General features: G+C 33.2%; 1 protein-coding gene and 1 pseudogene across 4 annotated transcripts in view; both read left to right on the forward strand.

Annotated features, from left to right (window-relative positions):
* The window catches only part of ADGB (androglobin), a 118,095-nt gene that overhangs the window by 77,127 nt on the left and 20,042 nt on the right, over window positions 1-20,926 (forward strand). For 3 of the 4 annotated variants that reach the window (XM_016160280.2, XM_036222436.1, XM_036222431.1), the window contains 3 exons: window positions 6,890-7,089; window positions 9,074-9,185; window positions 15,535-15,704. In XM_016160280.2, coding sequence (XP_016015766.2) covers window positions 6,890-7,089; window positions 9,074-9,185; window positions 15,535-15,704 — 482 coding nt within the window. Of the gene's footprint in view, window positions 1-6,889; window positions 7,090-9,073; window positions 9,186-15,534; window positions 15,705-17,255; window positions 17,816-20,926 lie in introns of those variants that run through there. The other variant, XM_036222437.1, reaches the window with a different exon arrangement.
* LOC107518521 lies at window positions 17,395-19,835 on the forward strand (annotated as a pseudogene).

Here is a 20,926-nt window from a genome sequence, read left to right on the forward strand (position 1 = left end):
GTTTTTAAATAAACATAATTAATGATATACATTTTTCTACATTTAGCTTTATATGTTACATTTTGTAGGAAGCTACACCTATTTTATATGTTGTGTTATACCTGGTCATGATCTATGATTTAATTTTGACTTTCTCTTCGACTTTGAAGATTTATAAATTTTTGCAACTTCCAGATAATAAAATTGTTTTGGCTAGCCTTTTGTATTATTTTCTAATTAAGTTTCGCAGAGTTAGAGAGTGTGGTTTATTTATTTTGTTAGGGGATTTGATTAATATTTTTCCTGTGGCTCGATTCAAATCAGTTTTGGTTAGTGCTGAACTGAGGTTTATAAAGCACACGTATGCTTTATTTTGGAGGTAAATAGTTTGATGTCTAAATTCACTCACACTCTCCTTAATAAAAATAAAATTTGCTAATTGTGATATTTAAAAATTTCCAGATTGTCACATTTCATCTTACTGATGTGTAAATTTCTGAGAAAGCCATGTTAAGATTTCCTACTTCCATTGTAAAATATTAAATATTTATGTATATTATTTTTAGTTTTACACATTTCTATGCTATGTTGCTAGTTGCATGACGTTCCACAATTGCTTTATATTTTTTGACATGTTGTATTTTTTAAATGAATGTAAATCAGGCTTTCTTCAATATGAATAGGTTGACTAAATCAGCTTTGATTCTTTTGTTTATCATTTGCCTGTTCATTTGTGTTCATCCATTTAGTCTTTCAGTCTTTCTCTAACAAATGGATAGTATTCCTACTCAAGCCAAGATTCTAGTCTCTAAAAGAGAGTAATGTAATCCATTTGTATTAATTTTGATAAATATGCTGTTTCTGAATTCCTCTGTCATGTTTTGTTTTGTAATCGATATCTTCTGGTTGACCTTCACATAACCATTTGGTGGCGCTCTTCCTGAACTCCCGGCAGTGTTCATCTTCATTTTCTTAAGTGTACAAACACAAGTCATTAAAAAAGACTGTCTTTTAATCTATCTTCTGTCTCGTATTTGTATTGTTTTTTTTTTTTTCTCTTTCAAAATAGGTACACCCAAAGCACCACTCTTATTTCTTTCTTATTAACCCTGGAAACAGTGTGTGAGTTGTCATAGCCCAGAGACGCGCCTTTCTAATATGAATTTCTAATAAGAACTTGGAGGCACAGAGAACTGAGAAGACGCCATACTGTGATGACACTCTTAGGGCGCAACTGTAGTGCTGTAGATGTGGGGGCGTGGAACATGCTCTGTATCATATTAGTAAGGCCGGGCGTGGGTCAAGGTGCATATTAAGCAGTTCTTTTGATTATGTCTCCTTTTTTTTTTTTAAGTTTATTGGGGTAACATTGGTTAATACAATTATATAATTTTCAGGTGTACATTATAGTTTGATATCCATATATTCTATTATGTGATTACCACCCAAAGTCCAATTTCCTTCAGCTGCCATATATTTGATTCCCTTTACCCCCTTCACCCTTCCCCTACCCCCGATATTTGACCCCCTTTATCCCATCTACCTCCCCACTCCTCCCCTACCCCGTACCCTCTGGTAACCACTAGTCCATTGTCCATGTCCCTAAGTCTCTGTTTGTCCTGTTCATTTGTTGCTTTTAGATTTATATCCTACATATAAGTGATACCATGTGATTTTCAACTTTTTCAGTCTGGCTTATTTTGCTTAGCATGATTATCTCGAGGTCCATCCATGTTGTTGCAAATGGCAGTATTTCATCTCTTCTTATGACTGCGTAATATTCCATTGTATATATGTGCCGCAGCTTCGTTAGCCAATTATCTATCATAGGACACTTCGGTTGCTTCCATGTCCTGGCCACTGTGAATAATGCTGCTATGAACATCTTTTCGGTTATGAGTTTTCAAGTCTTTGGGATAAATACCCAGCAGTGGGATTGCTAGATCATATGGTAGATCAATTCTTAGTTTTTTGAGGAATCTCCATATTGTTTTCCATAGTGCTGGTACCAATTTTCAGTCCCACCAGCAGTGTATAAGGATTCCTTTTTCTCCACATTCTCTCTGACATTTATTGTTTGTCCTGTCGATTATAGCTATTCTAACAGGTGTGAGATGGTATGTCACTGTGGTTTTGATTTGGATTTCCCTAATAGCTAGTGATGTTGAGCATCTTTTCATATGTTTGTTGGCCATTTGTATGTCCTCTAGGGAGAAATGTCTGTTCAAGTCCTCTGCCCATTTTTTGATTGGATCATTTGTTTTTTTTGTTGTTATCGGGTCGTATGAGTTCTTTATATATTTTGGATATTAGGCCCTTATCGGAGGCATTGCTTGCGAATATATTTTCCCATTGAGATGGTTGTCTTTTTACCTTGTTGATGATTTCTTTTGCTAAGTAGAAGCTTTCCAGTTTGATGTAGTCCCATTCATTTATTTTTGCTTTTCCTTTCCTTTCCTTTGAAGTCAAATTCATAAAATCCTCTTTAAGACCAAGGTCCTTGAGTTTGGTTCCTATGTTTTCTTCCCTGCATTTTATTGTTTCAGGTCTTATATTCAGGTCCTTTGATTATGGCTCCTTTTATTCCATCATTTGTCTTTCATCCCTGACTGTCCCCTGGGTCATTGTCAGCACTCAGTTCACAATACTACTTTGAGGTGTTTCCATCAAACCTGCCTGCATTCCATTTACACTTTTTTCTTCATGTATGTTAAAATCATTTGAGTACTGTTAAGTTTTGCTAATCTGAATGCTGCTCCTACACTTTAAGGTGGCTTTCTTTTCTCCACGCTAATTCATTTTACATGGGTTTCACTGTTTCACGTGGGGATACCTTAACTCCAGGACTTTAGCAGGCACTTATGTGCAACTCTCCTATGCTATTTAGGGGCTCGTGTTTTCTATTAAATAACTACTTACTGCCAACATTCCTCTCCAAATCTTTTCATTTAAATTTATAGAGGCAGACATCGTTTATTATTTGTCATTTAGCTTATCGTTATTTCACTTCAAAAATTACTATTTGCGAGATAGTCATACATGAATGCTTCATCTTATGTGTTTACTTATGGCAAAGAAAGAGACAGAAAAATGGATAATTAAAACACATTCAAAAATTGATCCAAAATTAGAGCCATCATCTATGATTGTTCTTTTACAAGCTATTTCTATTTTCATATTTGCATTTTTAGATGAATTTTAATAGATTTTTTCAAATTTCCCACAAACCATTCAAAAATTCATCATTTTCCTTTAGATTTTCTTGAATATATAGATTTTTTAAATATATGGTGACATTGGTTAACAAAATCCAATGAGTTTCAGCTGTACATTTTAACAGTAAGACATATATGTATATTTACACTGTATGTTCACCTCCCATAGTTGAATATATAGATTAATTAATTGAAGGAGAATTGACATCTTTGTAATATTTAATTTTTATACAAGCAAATGCTATTTCTTTCTATTTGTTCATGACTTCATTTAGGTTTCACAGAAACTATTGAACAATTTATTCCTGGAGATTAATAAAGTTGTTAATGTGAATTAGATTTTTTTTAAGATTTCAAACAGAATGTTATTTTTAAAGGGATGTTATTAATTTGTGTTTGTGAATTATATAAACAGACACTGAAATTTCTTTTTCTTTCTAATTTTCGGTAGCTTCTCTTGAAAACATATTCATTTATTAAATCTTTACTATATGTATTTCTGAAATAGCCCCACCAAAAATACATGCAAAATGAGGGGGGAGAGAGAGAGAGAGAGAGAGAGAGAGAGAGAGAGAGTGAGTGTGTGTGCGCGCACACGCGCGCACATGCTATATTTGTAATGGAACAGGGTATGTCAGGTTATGGTAATCTGTATGAAAAAATTTTATGGTACTAAAGAAGAAATTAACTCCATTGCACAGATGCAAAAGGCTCTGAAATGAGCCAGTAACAAAGTCTTAAATACAGGCCCTCTTTAGATTCTATATTATCTCATGGAAATTTTAAAGAATGTCTGTATATCTGATTAAATTTTCAGAATTAAAATCTTACAGCAGTACTCATGTTGAAGAGGTAATTAAAATTAGTAATTTACTACATTTTCAGTCTAGGCAAATAAATGTTTGAAGGAGTACTATGGACTAGAAATAATAAAATATCTAATTTCTTGTATAAGGCTCAATTTTGTTGATAATATATCATAATTAATATAACCAATCTTCTACTGATAGTGCTTTGTGATCATTTTAATGTTTCATTAGAATTAATTGTAACAGCAATTCTGTGATGTCAAATTGGCCTTAATTAAGTTTGTGTAAATTTACCTTCTTTTATCCAAACTCCCCTGAATAACAGTGTTATCATATTTCTTGACTTTTGTCAATCTGAATGCTGAAGGTATTAATTTATATTTCACTTCTCATTAGAGAAGTTTAAGCATATTTTATACATCTTATATATTAAGGAAAATTAATATATAACTTAATATATTAAGGAAAATTTTCCTTTTTCATGTTTTAAATATTTTTGTTAAAGAATGGGTTATGAATGAATGACTAAATATCTAAAAGAAGTAATGAAAAAACTACTTCCCAAGGATAAGCACTTTGTGTCATTTACTTTTAATTTTTATTGAAGTATAATTTATATACAGCAAAAAGCACGCACAAGTCAATGAGTTTTGACAAGTGCATACATTAGTGTGACTTACACCCCTGAAAAGATATAGAACATTTCTGTTACCAAGAAAGATCTCTTAGGCCATTTCCATTTAATTCCCCAACCCCTAAAAGGCAACCACTATTCACATTTCCATCACAATAGACTAGTTTCACCTTTTCTAGAACTTCATGAAATTGAGAGCACGCAAATATCTTGGCACTGGTATTTCTTGCTCAGCATCATGTTTTAGGATACATCTATATTGTTACTAATCTTTTCCTGTTTATGTTGCAGAGTATTATTTCATTGTATGGATAGTTTTTGCTTATCTTTTCTTCTTCTAGACATATGAGTTTATCCCAGTTTTAGGATTTCGTTACTAAAGCTTCTAGAGACATGCTTGCTTATATAAGTCTTTTTATTTTTTATTTTTTTGGACATAAGTTTTTATTTCTCTTGCTTGGGAGTTGAATTGATGTGTCATGGTTTGATCGATATATTGCTAAAAACTTTATCAAAGATAATGTATCATTTTACAAAGTATGAGATTTCTGATTCTCCATGTTCCACTCACTAAACAGAGGTCACTTAGCCTCTGTTTAATTTTTTCTTCATTTTCTTCTTCTATTCAGATCATTTCTATTGCTTATCTTCAAGTTTAGTCATCTCTTCTTGTGAATTTAACAGTGTGCTTTATAAGTCCATCCAGGAATGTCTCATTTCAGATATAGTCAGATCTAGAATTTCATTTTGTTTTTTTATATATTTCATTTTTCTGTTTATAGCCACCATTTGTTCTTTTTTTATGTTGCTCTTTTCTCTTAAATCCTTAAACCCATTTTTAATAGCTATTTTAAAGTTCTTGCTTGCTAAGTCCAACAACTGTGTTGGCTATACAGTTATTTTTATTGACTTTTTCCTCAAGTTATGGTCACATTTCCTGCTTCTTTATATATCATATTGATTGTGTGCTGTATGTTGTACTTGCTACATTGTTAAGAGTCTAGATTATGCTTTCTTCATCGAGAGAGTCGAATTTTGTTCTGGCAGACAACGTATTTATAATTTATCTTACTCCTATTAAGACTTGGCTCTAAGCTTTCTTAAGTCAGGTCTAGCTACAGTGTCCATTATTCTAGGGCTAGGGTAGCTCTATCCTTAAAGAAGAGCCTTTCTGGAGTCTCAGATGAATGCCCTGTGAGTTCATTAAATTTCCTTCATTTTGGCAGAACTCCATTGTTTGTCAACACTATGCAACTTTCAGAATCTTTAATATGTTTATAACCTCCTAGTAGTTGTCTGCCTGGCATGATTAGGTATTTATACAAATGAAGTTTCAAATTCAACTAAAGACTCAAGTGGATCCTTGTGCATGTTTTCGGGCTCCTTTTCTGTTCAGGTGCCTCCTCCCTGGTACCCTGCCTCACAAATTTTAGTTGTTTCAAAGGCTCTAAACTCCAGTCTTTGCTTCTTGAACATGAAAACACTGCTGTTCACTGTTTGAACTCAGCTTCCCTGTGGCACAGTCGAAAAGGTTCTCTCAAGCAGAAATCTGGGGAAGTGGAAAGATCATCTTGTATGTTCCCCTCCCTTCAAGCATCACAGTCCTGAGTTGTCTATTTGCCCAACAGCTGCACAGATGCTTTATTCATTTTGTCTAATTTTATCATTTTTTATGGTATGAGAACAAATCCAATGCCCATTATTATCATGATTGAATTTGGAATTTCCCTCTGTCATTCACTTACGTTTCTCCGATACACATTTAATAAATTAATTAATAAACTCACAGCACATTTCTGTTTTTATCCCTCCCACTGGTATGTATAATATCATTAATTGTGAAATAATAATAAATGTAGAAATTAAAAATTAAAATGAAAGTTCTTTTTATAAATGTGATAACATATACACACATACTATTAAACACCGAGGAGCTCGTATTGTGTGGTCTTTGTTTAGTGTCATTTGAGTGGCACAGAATGAATGAGAAATTTTTGAATTATTGTGTATTCTTTTAGCAATCAGTGCTTGCTCAGATGATACATATGGTCTGGCACATACCACTATAATGAGTTTCTTTAAAGCCAAAATATGTCCAAGAAGCCAGTGATGTGGTTTTCATTCCCTTAAAATAAAACAAATCAACATGCTCCTTTGAGCATCTTATAAAGGTATATAACTAAATAACAGTCAGTAACAACTATGCATTTTACATATTTTAACTTAATCATAATATATTTTTTTCTATTCAGCTAGCAAGCAAATCCTTTTAACTCATCCCACACCCAAGAAAGAGCAAGAATTGTACAATAAAAAGAAATCTACCCAGATTACTCCGAGATCCTTTAAGGGTAGACCTGGGAGTGCAATAATAGACATCGGTCAGCCTATAGTGGAAGAGGAAGCTATCAATGTGACCACCTTGGAAGAAAATGCTAGTACACCACAGCAGGTAAATTTACATTTAAAAGAATTATTCACTATTACTACTACTAAAAATCTAATATAAATTGCAATAATTCTTTTCCTAAAATTGTCAATGTATAATGCTTCCTATATGCAATGCCATTAATGCATAACTGGAATTGAAGAATTGGAGATTATTGAACAGTTTCTCTGTGCCAAGATTTTTAAACATGTGGCAAATCTAATGTAGATGTAATGATTTTATGTTACATATGAGTTATAAAAGGCTATCTAACTTTGAGAAGGGTCACACATAATAAAAACTGATTTGTATGTCTTAAAGAAATAAAAAGAATGCATATAATTTAAAGCAACAGAAAAAAACGACATATCCATTAGAAAATAAATAAAAAATTAATCAAATAAAATGCCAGAAATAAGTTCTCATAAGGAAGCAATTACAGTAAATACAAAATGATTACTAATCAATTAAAAAGAAAAAAATTAAATATAAACAGGGTCCAACATAAAAATAAAAGGAAGAATAAAACAAGTAAATGTGGCCATACCAAACAGATAAACACCTAACTGCCCAGACTCAATAAATAAAAAGGAAAACTATTAGAACTAAAAAGAAAAATAAGTTAACAATTAATTATTTATTTTAACACACACTGATAGAAACCGATAGATCAAGCTGAAAAATAAAATATGATAGAATTTGAAAATTTTAGTTATAAGCTTAATCCTTTAGATATCTATATAGAACACTTCACCTAATAAATAGAAAACATATTTTTTCATAGCTCACACAAGAAATCTCATAAAAACCAAATTGTATTATATAGTTCTGAACAAAATTCAAGAATATAGAAATTAATAAATGGCCTAAAATCTGATAAATGCGGAAACAAAATAAAATATACTAAATAATCCTCTAGTTAAGAAGAACATCAAAAAATTATTAAATACAAAGGACTCAAAACAATAAAAAACTATAAACCAATTTGTAAGCCACATCTAAAGTGGCATTCAGTGGAATGTTGACTTTTAAATTAATTCATGAGGAAGCATGAATGATAAAAAGAAAAATAAGCTAAGCTAGTTAAACAAAAAATTAGAAAAAGAGCAAAAGGATAAAAGAAAAAAGAAGAAAAAGATTAATAACAATGAGGAACAAAATTTAGGAAGTTCATAAGCCCTAAGATTTTTAAGAACAAAAAAGTAGACATGTCTCTTTTAAGACCAGTTAAGAAAGGAAATATAAATAAGTCAAATATAAAACAAATAAATTGGGTTGCAGTACAACTCCAAATAACAGGTTTTTTTTTTTTTTTTTAATTAGCGTTATACACAACTCTATGCTAGCAAACTTAAAACTTAGGTAAAAAAACATAATAAGTTCTGGGGGTAAGGAGAGGAATGACAAAGTTGCCTCCCTATGCAATAGAAAATAAAGATAATAATAATAATAATAATAATAAGAAGAAGAAGAAGAAGAAGAAGAGGAGGAGGAGGAGGAGGAGGAGGAGGAGGAAAAGGAGGAGGAGGAGGAGGAGGAGGAGGAGGAGGAGGAGGAGGAGGAGGAAGTAGTAGTAGTAGTAGTAGTAGTAGTGAAACTAAATTGATAAAGTCTCACCTTTCCAAAAAGCCATAGGCCCATTTGGCTTTACAGGAAAGCTCTAACAGACTTGCAAGGAGTAAGCTATTCTAGAAAATAGAAAAACAGTATAAACTTTCCAATCTTTTCTCAGAGATTAATGTTATCCTAACTCCAAAACTGATGAGAAACAAAAGTAAAATAAATATGAGTATAAAAATTATAAATGCTAGAATATGTAATGGCAGGTATTGACGGGGATATGAGGATAAACTTTTATAGACTGGTGTTACAGAATTTTAGAGAATATGTGATAATGTTTAATTAAATTATGAAAAATACGAGTTTATTAAATGTCTAAAATAATACTTAGGCACATATTATTTTTATTCTTATTGATTTTGCTTAAATATTGTATTTTATTTCACAGGTTTATAAGTATATTATACAGTGTTTAGTATTGCACAACAGTTGGCCTCTCACCGAAAGTCAACTGATGTTTGTTCAAGTGCTAAAAGACTTGGAAAAAAACGATAGCAAAGGTATGTCACTCAAAATATTATTTATGCATTTTATATTTTATGTAAACATTTAGTAGTAAATTTGTCATGTAATCATTAAAATATTATTGCTTATAATATGTATTTATATCTATGACATTTCCTGTTCTGTTATTAGATGAAATGTTTCAAAATCTTTATTAGCTTGGTTTATAAGAACCAAAAGTATATTATTATTTAGGCCTAGATTAAACACATTTTGGTTGGTTAGTCAAAATTACTTGATGATTACCTGAGAAATTTATAGAACACACATTCCTAAATGCACATGAACAATTCATATTTACTAAACTTGGAAGCAATTTTACTAAATTCCATTGGAGACTTTTTCTGAAAACTTGTTTCTGAACAATGCTCCAAGGTGGTACATAAACACGCAGTGACAGAGGAGGAAATATTTGCAATAATATTTAAGCTTTTCAGGAAAAAAAACCACGATACTATTAGAATTTTGTATTGCTACACTACTACAATACTATTAGAATGGCGAATGAATCGCTTTCTTCCCAGCTCTCAAAAGTAAACTTCTAATGTCTAAAAAGGTGCAGAATATCTTAAAATACCATTAAATGTAGTCAAATGAATATTTTCAATTTTCTGTGAATATTTTCTTTAATAATTAGAAATTTGTTTTCAGCATATGTAAATTGTGTGAATTATGTAAAATTATGTAAATTGGGAATAGTAGCAAAAGAAGAAATGACACTTTGAAATGGGGCAGAGGTATAAAATAATTTGCACAATGAACCTTTGCCTTGGAAGTAGAAAAATAATTTATGGTGGAACCAATTTCAGATCGTGTCTTCGATAAATGACCTTATTTATCGAAGAAATATGGTAAACCTGCCAAAATTAACCTATCTAGGGAGCTATCCATATTTCTTTAGTGAACATAAAAGTTTATATAAATGATTTTATTATGTCTTTCCTTAAGATCTGTTAAATTTCTCAACTTCGAGTTATTCAAAATAGATGGATTTCCAGTAAACAAGCCACTATAACAAAGTATCATAGTTAATACATTTAGGGATATTAATGAATAAATGTTAAAATCCTAGAGAGAAACAAAAGAAAAATATTAATATCTGAAATAAACACAATAGTATAATTCATAAAATAAAATAGTGTAAAAACATAGAGTTAGATAATGGTATAAAATTAATAATATGAATTGAGCTTTTAAAAGAAAGTTAGTATTAAATGGAGAAATACAGCATAGCAACTAAATTCCCCAAGGTTTGGCTACCTGAACCTGGATAATTTGTCACCTGTGATGTTAGAATAATAATCCCTATTTTTTTAAGTTGCTGTGAAAGTTCAAGATTTTATATACATATGTATGTATGTATGTATGATAGTTCCTAGAACCTAGTAGCACTCAATAAAAAGTATTATCATTATTATATATTTCGACTAGAAAATAAGTCTTCAGGAATAATTATATGTCTTTTTTTGACATTACATTTGACAATTTTATGCATGAATGATCAGCTGCTAAAATTAAATTAAACTTTGCATTGCATAATACATTTGTTGCTAAAAGCGGCAAGCAAAGAAATTCAGATTCCAATTTTATTTAAAATCAACTGGAATAATTTTCTATTTGAAAGAAGATGTTGGCCAGTCTTTTTGAAAGTTAACCAGCTTTTAAATTTGGAATAATCAGTCTCTAATATGTTTATAAATATAAATTTTTAGGTAGCTGATTTGTTTAAATTAAAACATATCAATATGCAAACTTCTACGAGCCAACTGTATTTATAACTAAGAACATACAAGCTTTAATTTTAAGGGTATATTTTAGAAAAATTAAGTTGCTAATTTCTTTTAATTATAACAGCTTGTTTTTCAATTATAAATACTTTGTATCAAGAAGAAATTGGTCAAGTGTTTTTATTCATTGGTATACTGGTGACCTTATTTAAAATTTTATGTATATCCCAAAGTCAATGGAAATGTTGTTCCATTTACTCATTTAAATTCAACAGTTAATTTCTATGAAAAGTAAAATATATAATTTAATTTTTTTCAAAAATTTACATCTTTACAATCTATGATAAAAAGTAAGACCTAAAATACAGCTATGTACAACTTAGTATATTTTTGTTATAAACATGAGTTTTTAGAAAGCTCAGCCTCTGGTTAATATGAAGCAACAGTGCCATCTTTAGTTACATTTCAAAACCTAAGTTTTAGTAAAAATTGCTTATGGAAATAGAAATTGGAGGGTCTTGAACTGGTAGTACTATATTTAGTGATATTATCTTCTCTTATATAATAATGGTGTTGTCATTTTAAAGTCTTTTTGCCAATATGTTGCATTTTTATGTTGCTGGCCTGCACTTTTGAAGTTTTAATCTATCTTCAAAAACACATAAACTTGTTTATCATTCTCAATTCAAGGTCTTTGAAGAAACAAATGATTTTTATATATATATATGTAAATATATCTATATATATATTTACATATATATACACACAGAAATATATACATATATATACAGAAATACATATATTTACCAAATATAATTGTAGTAGATAAATGTATATTTTGTCTTTAACAAATATTCTAGTTTAGAAGTTATATTGATAAATCCCAACTAGTTTTTAGTTCCTGGATATATAAATCTAAGCACTGAACTTTAATAATAAAATCAAAATGATCTTTCTGTAATATTTATATTTTAATATTCACTGAAGATTTATATCTACTGTATTCTGAATATGTGTAAGATAATGTAAGAAGATACCTAAAGGCATAATGCTAAAGAGCTCTTCAAGTTCATTTTATCAGTAGATCCTCCCTGATCATTTCCTCTCTGTAAGAGTTTATCCCAATGCTCATTTCCTCTACAAATTTTCTAATTACATAAATATACAGTGTAGGGGGTCACATTTTTCATAATTTTTGAGTCAGTAAGTTATTTATTCTTGCATCTTACTGATATATACGCTCCCAACATATGCAGATCCTCTATAAAGCTTTACATACTAAAGTTAAACCAACTGGTAAGGAGTACATGCTGATTTCAGAGTTATATTAGGTGAAATCAGAAATTAAGATGAAGTATATAATGACATTCTGGCCTTTGGAGAATGTGTAAGTTATGGGAGAAAAGGTTACCATACCAGATGCTATCAGAGAACATGGAAATTATTTTATTCTATATATTAATAATGCAAGGGAAGAGGACAGTGAACGCCAATTGTGTGCCTGACATTGTAGCAGGCATTCACATATGTGAACTTGAATATTCAACCGTGGTAATTTGAATGGAACCAATACACTTAAATGTATGATTCAGACACCGAGACCTATGGGTAATAAGAGAGCTTCAGAAATACCTAATGGGGCAGCTTGAGATTCCATTGCACATATTTGTTAACATCTTAAAAACCAAGGGTCTAATATACTAGGTATGATCCTATTTTTAATGATCTATTATTGATTATTTTAGTCAGTACACCTGTGGGCATGGTGTTAGTTTCTTGATTACACAAAGGAAATTTGAACTCAAAAATGTGATAAACCTGCCAAAATTAACCTATCTAGTCACTGATCCAGGATTCACTTCCAAGTCGTTTGGTGATCTGACCAAAAGATTTCCCCTAGAATAACACTTCTCAGCAGCTGGGATTGTTGGCAGAAAGGCAAGCTGCCCACTTGTAAAATCATGGTGCTATAGTGCTTTGCAGGCATGAAAAATAATTTGCCCCTAATTTAAAAGTAGCTAATAAGCGGCACCAAGTAAACTATAAGATCTGGATTCTTTACAATTAGTAATTTACTTTGCTAATGGGGTGATTTACAAAACTCTCACTTTGAAACAGACTGACATATCCTTTGAACTTGTATTTGAATGCCGATTCAACTCGTATCAGTTGAGAGAACCTGAGCACATTATAGAACCTCTCTGAACCTGCCCTATGGATACTTTGAGAATTAAAAGAGAAGGAAACATAGTAGAGATTCAAAAATATTATTTGCCTTCCTGCTACTTGAATATTTAGTTGTCAGAAAGAATTAACGGAACATAAAGCAAAACCCTTATGTCGGTAAAAGGTAATCAAACCTTCTTAATTTACAGCAGTGGTTTTCTAAGTGTGGTCCTTAAGTAGCCTCAGCAGCACCTGGAAACTTGTCAGAGTGAAAATTTGGGGGCTCCACTCCAGACCTACCAAATCCAAAATGTTAGGAGTGGTACTCAGAAATCTCTTTTTCAACGATTCCTCAAATGGTCCTCAAACCACTTGAATCAGAACCACATGAGATAGTTTTTAAAGCCATGTATTCCTGGGCCCATATCAGACCAAGGAGTTAGAATCTCTGGAGTTTGGGTTTCAAGAACTACATTTTATATCACTGAGTTAAAGGAAGCATAGCATTACTGGTAAGAGAGTTATCTGGCAGCGCAAGGTGAAAAGAATGAGTTCGACCTCAGTTTTTACGAGGCTCTTTTATCTAGCCCTGACCACAAAGGGAGCACTCAATTATGGTTAACTCTTGACTTTGCTAGCGTTGAGATTTCTGGGACCTGAATTTTACTAGGGGAAGAATCTTAGGTGGTGGCTGTGGCCACTGAGATTGGTCATAGCCCAGTTATCTGATATTGGACTTAGGAAGATGGGCTGGTGCTGTGCCATCTGTAAGTGACAGAGGCAGCATGAGGAGCCTGGAGGGAAAAAGTGCTGAAATACTTGGGCCCCCCATTCCTGTACATTCTGCAGCCTTCAAGTTTGGTTGGCAAAGGATACGCGCCTCCCCACCAAAAAATAAATAAATAAATAAGGAGAAAATGTATTTTCTGAAGCCTCTCCTTACCTTTTATCCTGAGTTTCTGATGAAATGTGATTTTACTGTGTGGCTTCCTATAAAAATCTGCGCCTTCATTTCTTTTTCTTCTCATGTTTCAACTTCTATAGCCCTTAATTTCTACCCTTATGTCTTATTCTTCCTCTCATTTTTAATAACCTTATATTTCTGCTGTGGTCTCTCCTCTCTGTTTTGTTTTGTTTTGTTTATTTACTTGCTTTCCTGTTCACAAGTTAAATCAGCCCTTTTTTTTTTTTTTTTTTTAATTTGTTCTACTCATCACACTCAAGAGCTGAGCTACTTAGACTGGAATCCCACCCACCTCCACAGAGCTTCTTATAATTCATGCTTTTGCAACAACGTCCCCAGGCAACTGTGAGAGATGTGGACTACTGAACTCTCTAAACTCTCAGAACTCTTCCCCAGACAAATAGCATGCAGAGATAACTCAGAAGGTTCAAATGAGAAAACAAATCCAGGAGGACCACTGTGGAAATGGCAGAGTAAGAACTCCGAAGATTATCTCCTCCATAAAAACCAAAAAAAAACAGGCAGAAATAGTCGGAATCAACTTTTTCAGAACTCTGGAAATTAAAAATTTATTTTAAAAAATAGCCAAATCTCTTTTAGAACAGTGAGTTCTATGGCATTTTAACTTGCCCCCGTCCCATCTCCTGGTCTCTAGCTCAGCAGTAGCCTTGGAAACATAGCCTGTATTCCTGGTGCAGGTTGGCAGCCATGGGAAAGAGTAGAATGGAACCGAATGTCTTTGAAAGTCTTATATCCAGAAAAACAAATACTGAGCAAACTTGTCACTAAAAGTCCTGCCTTATGAGAAATGCTAAAGAAAGTCCTTCAAGCTGAAACAAAAGAACACTAGATAATAACTTTTATCCACATGAGGAAATAAAATGGACAAATAGAGAAATTATAAAATACTTAGACATAAATGGGAAAAAAACCCAAATTTATGAAATGCTATAAGACCAAGGCTAAAAGGGCAACTTACAGCTATAAATGCCTACACTTAAAAGGAAGAATGATCTCAAATCAATACCTTAAGCTTCCACATTAAAAAAAATAAATAAATAACTAGAAAACTAGAAAAAGAAAAAATGAAGCTCAAAGTAAGCAGAAGGGCGTAATAAATGTTAAAGCAGAGGTTAATCAACTCAATATTATACTAGCGATACTAGTCAAGAAAAGTAGGGAAGAAAATGAATTGAAATCATCTAGATTAGAAATTAATTAGACAGGATGGTTACATAGCCCGAATATACAAAAACCCACTGATTTATATATCTCAATGGTGAGTTTATGGTATGTGAATTATTTATGGTATATAAATTTTATAAAAGGGAGTCACACAGATTTTTGTAAAAGTTCTGTTTGTTTGTTAAAAAAATTTCAAACACCTTAAACTATTTTTTTTTTTTTGGCACACTTTCTTGGTTTCTACATGACACAATTTTACTGTTACGTTATGACTCATCGTTTTCCATTGTTACGTCTCTCTAGCTCACGGAGAGAAACATGAGGAATTAGTTCCCTTGGGAAGCCCAGATTCCCATACAGTTAGTGAGGGACAAAAATCATCAGGAACAGCCAAAACAAGGAAAGGCAAAGAAAGGTCATCTGAGAAAGAAAAGGCAGCCAAAGAAAAACAAACACCTCGCTTTGAGCCTCAGGTGAGTGTGGTACTTCTTCTCATTGGAATCACTTATAAATTTAGATTCATCGAGTCCCTACTTGCCCATTTTTCATGAGGACAAAACTGAAAATTTCTACCTCCCTGTTTTCAGCAGCCATCTAGGTACCTTAAGGACATTCCTTAGACACTTGCTGCAAGCAACTTTCTCTAATTTAGTAGCGAAAAGCATTAATTGAACTTTTAATATGTAGGACACTATTGGCAGACTTGAATTTCGAATATTAATATTATACAGGTCCCACCCTCAAAGAACTCATAGTCTAATGGAGGAGACTGAAGATAAACAGAGAGTTATCACGTTAGATATCATATGTGCAGCGGTAGAAAAGACAGGTGCCTATTCTGGCCTCTTTGTAGAGAAGGAGAGGTCTGAACTGAGTCCATGAGCAAAGACCTGCTAAGGCAAAATCCAACACAATCTGTTTTTTTGAATCATCAAAATATGAGGTCTGAGGCTGAAGGTGTCAAGCACAGAGCTGATCAAGAAGGGAAGGTTTTGATGGCGAGACGCTCAGTTGAAAGAACGCACGAGGAGCGAACATGAGAATGAAATGGCAGGCACCCACCTTATTGCGGGGAGCACGCTTTTATTGCGGGGAGTGTGCTTCTTCTGCTTTTCTTCTGCTCCCCAGGGGACCGCATGGGCTTTATATATGTCAGAGAACAATAGTGGCATTCTGCCACACATGCGCGATATAATAAGCTGAATCATACTTACGTAAGTTAAGTGCGGGCGTCGTACTACATTAATGGAACATTCTAAGTCTGGAGTCCTTTCCCTAGTTGTGAGCCTGGATCACAGACAGACCTGGGACCCACAGGAAGGGTACATAATGGTCAGATGGAGGAGAGCCTTCAAGCCTCATTAGAAGGCTGAGACTCTACAGCCCCAAGGACTCTGATTCCAAATTCCTTCAGGACCAGTTAGATAATTATAATGATTAGGAGAAAGGAAGAGGATGTGAGTGGCAAATTTGAGGAGTGCAAGCACAGGCCTGAATATATTCATAATCAAGTTATTTAAAAATACTGAACTCAAGACAAAATACCTATGAGGACAAAATCTTCCTACCATTTGTGATCATTGCTTAAGCTAAGCAAAGCTGAGAGCCGAGGAGTTTAAAAAGTGTATTGCCATGATCAAATTTACATTGCCGATAACCTGGTGACTTTTAAGGGCATGAATTTAAAGGGAAACCATTTCCAGACTAGGGACAGGGAACCCTAAGAAAATACTACAACAGTCCCAGCAAAAGAATGCAAGCTGCACCAGACACAAGTCAAAAGAAAAGCAAAAGAGGACAAATAAAGAACTATTTAGTAAACAAATAGGACATGTAATTATTAATCCAAACTAGATGAAAAAGACCAAGAAGGAATGAATAGCTCAGGTTTCTGGCTGAATTCACTGAATAGGATGTTGGTACCACCAGAGAAATAGACACTAAAGAAAAATCAACAAATTAAATGATGACTCAATTAGCCCAGACTCCAGTAATGAAAGAACCTATTCACTTGCATTTTTAAGGTTTAATTTCCTAGCTGTTGGAGTCCACTCTTGGAAACACTGAGAAGTAAATAAGCCGTACCTGACTTCCACTGGGGACAGGAGGAAACTGTGCCCGGATTGCGGCTCTTCTGTTTATGTTAGAAGTTTAGCTGCGTCAATGCCGGGAAGAGGCAAATGCCCATTGCTGCAGAAGCAGTTGCAGCCTGTATCCCCAAAATGCAAAAGTCTTCTGGGGAAGATTGAAGCAAGCAACTGCATTTCTTATGTGCACCTAAATACTATTGTTGGATAAGCTGCATCAGTGTACAAAGAGGATTTCATACAAGCAAGATAATGTAAATGGACCAGAAGACAAGCACATATTCGAAGTAGCGCTGTAACTCTCCAAGCAATTGTCATTTACATATTGGAATTTGAAAACTCAGCATCTCTGTTCCCAAGGGACTTAAAAAGTGAGCATTCATGCCCCGTTTTAAAAGTACTTTGAGCTTGTTTCAAAGTCTGCTTTTGGTAATGAGAATGAAATGACTTTACGATTAGTTCGACTTAACCCAAGCTCTTGAATATTAAAGTATCAGTGGCTGGTTAAAACAAAAAAAATATTAAACCATCAAATCTCTGAAAAAATATATAATGTTAAATCAGCAAAAAAGAGTTTTTCAGAAAAGAGAAGTCATAGGATAGATAAAGATGAAGACATAGTAAGCAAAGCCTTTGTTATTATACAACTAGTTTAACCATAAAATTTGGAAAGTCATTCTACTTTTTATCAAATCCTATTAATATCAAATCCTCATAAAAAGAAAACATTTCCAAGGCATATTAGAAATTTAAGATAAAAATGTTGAGAAAGGGTAGGTGCAGGTAAGACGCTGGGCTCAGAATCTTTGTATACCGTGGACAAGCTTGCGAGCCCCAGGTGGACAGCCGAGGTTCTTCCAGTTTCTATAAACAGAGACTGCTAACCTTTCGTTCCACCGAAGGTGTACCAGCTTCGGTAGTGGATATCTTGGTGGACTCTCTCCCACATTAAAGTATGATTCAGTCAGCAGAGTCAGCCAGAGCAGGAAGTAGCGGTTAATGCTGAGCAGGCTATAAGCAAAGACAAAAATGCAGAGAAGAAAAAGCATTTTTCTCTGCAACAAGAAAAGATTGCCAGGATGAGTATTGATGACAGAACTTGGGCATTAATTCAAGCATTAAGAACAACTGACCCAAAGCTCTGCATTAATAGGGTTGGAAAATTGACCTTTCGTCTTCTAAAATTTCCTGAGGGAAGAGGAGTGGCTGCCAAAGAAAGAATTATTTTATATTTATTACAACTGAGACAAATTAAGGGTGGCATTATTCAGGTAGCAGTTAGGGAAATTTTGGCTTTGATTGGCTGTGTGAATCCAGTGAAAGGAAGAGGATTCCTAATTCAAACGATTGATGACTGAGGAACAAGGGGTGTGGTTGCTCATCAGAGACTACGAAAATTAGCTGAGCGTTCTCAGAAGCCCGTTCATCAGCTCTTTAATTGCATTTGTGATGTAAGGGCAGGTGCCATATGAACTTTTATGTTGGGATTGTTTTATATGCCCCTCCATGAATGTGGGGAATTTTATAGAAAATTAGGCTCAATTGTTTTCACAAAATGTTATTATTATAACAGTAAAAATGAGTGGGAGCCATTTTATTTTATGACAGTCAAACATGGAGAAAAATATTCTTAAGGATGGAATAGGGTACATGCTAGTGATTGAAACAGCAAGAAACCCCACACATCCTAAGATAGCCACAATAAATACCATGGTAAACAGAGGGATGACGATGATAGTTTTGGGGTTTGGAAACAATGGCCATTTTCCTGGAGCCAACTGTTACAATTTGGGAGGCTGTCTGTGTAAAATGTGGCTCCAGGCTACTTTGCAGGGTGTGCATTTGGGGAATGATCTCCCTTAAGATGGAGGTTCATTTCTGAATAACCTCTCAGTGCTAGCAATGCATGATGGTCAGCGTCTTTGACCTGACATCCCATTAGAGTGTAGAACATCCCTAGGCATGGGACGTTATGAGAGTGACACGAGAAACACTGTGACACACACAGGCTTGAAAACCAAACTGTCTGTCGACAGTTCTACAGACATAGAAGTTCATACAATACTTGATAATCCATTATTTCCTAACAACTATTTTAGATTCAGCCTAAAGCCTGAAAACGTTCCACTAGATGAAAGTTAAAATGAAAAACTGGATCAGCTGAGGTTGGAAGGGTTGAAGTATATGTAAAGTAATAAAGGAAAACAAAACAAGACAAGAAGCAAAAATAGTAAGTCCAGAAAAAAACAATTCTGTAAAAAATTAACGACTGAATAAAAATTAAAAACTGACATGTATGATGGCCTTCCGTTCTTCTCAAAATTGTAATGAATGTGTGCATAATTCTCAAAAATGGAAGCCTGTTTAGAAGATCCACCAAACTTAATAAGGAATTATGGAGTTTAACATGAGTTAATATTGAAATATTCATGAATTCCAGGGAATCATGAAAAAGATCGCGTTTGGACCATTTTGCTCAGCATAAGATATATGCTTGGTTCCAAAATTCATATGGAAGCTAGATTTCTATAACCTTAATAATTAACTAAGCTTTCAAATTCTTAATATCATGCTAATTGGTTTTAGTAGATACTGGTATTATATTATCTGATGTTTAAAAATTTATTAATATATGTGCCAAACAATAAACTGAAAATTATCATATCATGCTTTGTATTTTTGCTTTAGTCACCATAATCATGTTAAATTTATATTATTGATTTTATTTCATATGGAAAGGTTAATTTCTTCTTAAATATATATGAATTATGTTTTCACTATCTACATTCTACCATTCAGATGCTGCTTTTTTCTGAAATATCATAAATATCATCAAAAGATATGTGGAAAATGGAATTTTCTCTATCAAAAGACAATTACATTTGAAATATGAAAGAACCAGATACAATTTTCTATTCAAAATTTGCTTGTTTCAACATTGTTTGGTTAAAAAACATATGTGATGTTCCAAACAACCACCTTTCCCCTTGAAACTTCATGATATTGCTGTGCGTTAACTTTTCTAGATGTGGCTCCAGTTTTTCATTCACTTATAAACTCAATTATTTAAAATCCTTGAGAAAATATTTCTATCATTAACAAAAATAAACTTTTGCAATGTAAAACAAATAAGTTTAACTCAATCTGCAAATTCTTATGACATGTGGTCCTTAGTACTTCATAATGTCCTCTTCCCTGATCAAAACTTGATCCCAGAAGTTTTTGATAAATTCATTTATCGAGCAATACGAAAGACGGTACAAGCTTATGTACTGTGTTTTAAAAGGAAGATATAAAAGAATTTCTGATTGTGAGATATAAGTTATCAGAATATTAAGGGAATGTTGTAGAGAGCAAGGAAGGTTTTTGTTTTTGTTTTTGTTTTTTGTAACTTTAAAACCAAGCTTCCCGTGAAAACTTTACTGAGTATCCCTCTCGATCCCTGCTTCCCCACCTGCATTATGAATAATTGACATCTCAGTCTTATCAAAAGTGCTTAGAAACCACATCAGATTCAAACCTCTCTCCCTATCAGATTAACACCGATGAGCTTCACTTACAAGACAATTTCAAGTTCTATGTCAACGTGCTCCCAATCTAAGGTCCAT

This window comes from Rousettus aegyptiacus, unplaced genomic scaffold (genome assembly GCF_014176215.1).
Source record: "Rousettus aegyptiacus isolate mRouAeg1 unplaced genomic scaffold, mRouAeg1.p scaffold_m13_p_1, whole genome shotgun sequence".
Classification (NCBI taxonomy): Eukaryota; Metazoa; Chordata; class Mammalia; order Chiroptera; family Pteropodidae; genus Rousettus; species Rousettus aegyptiacus.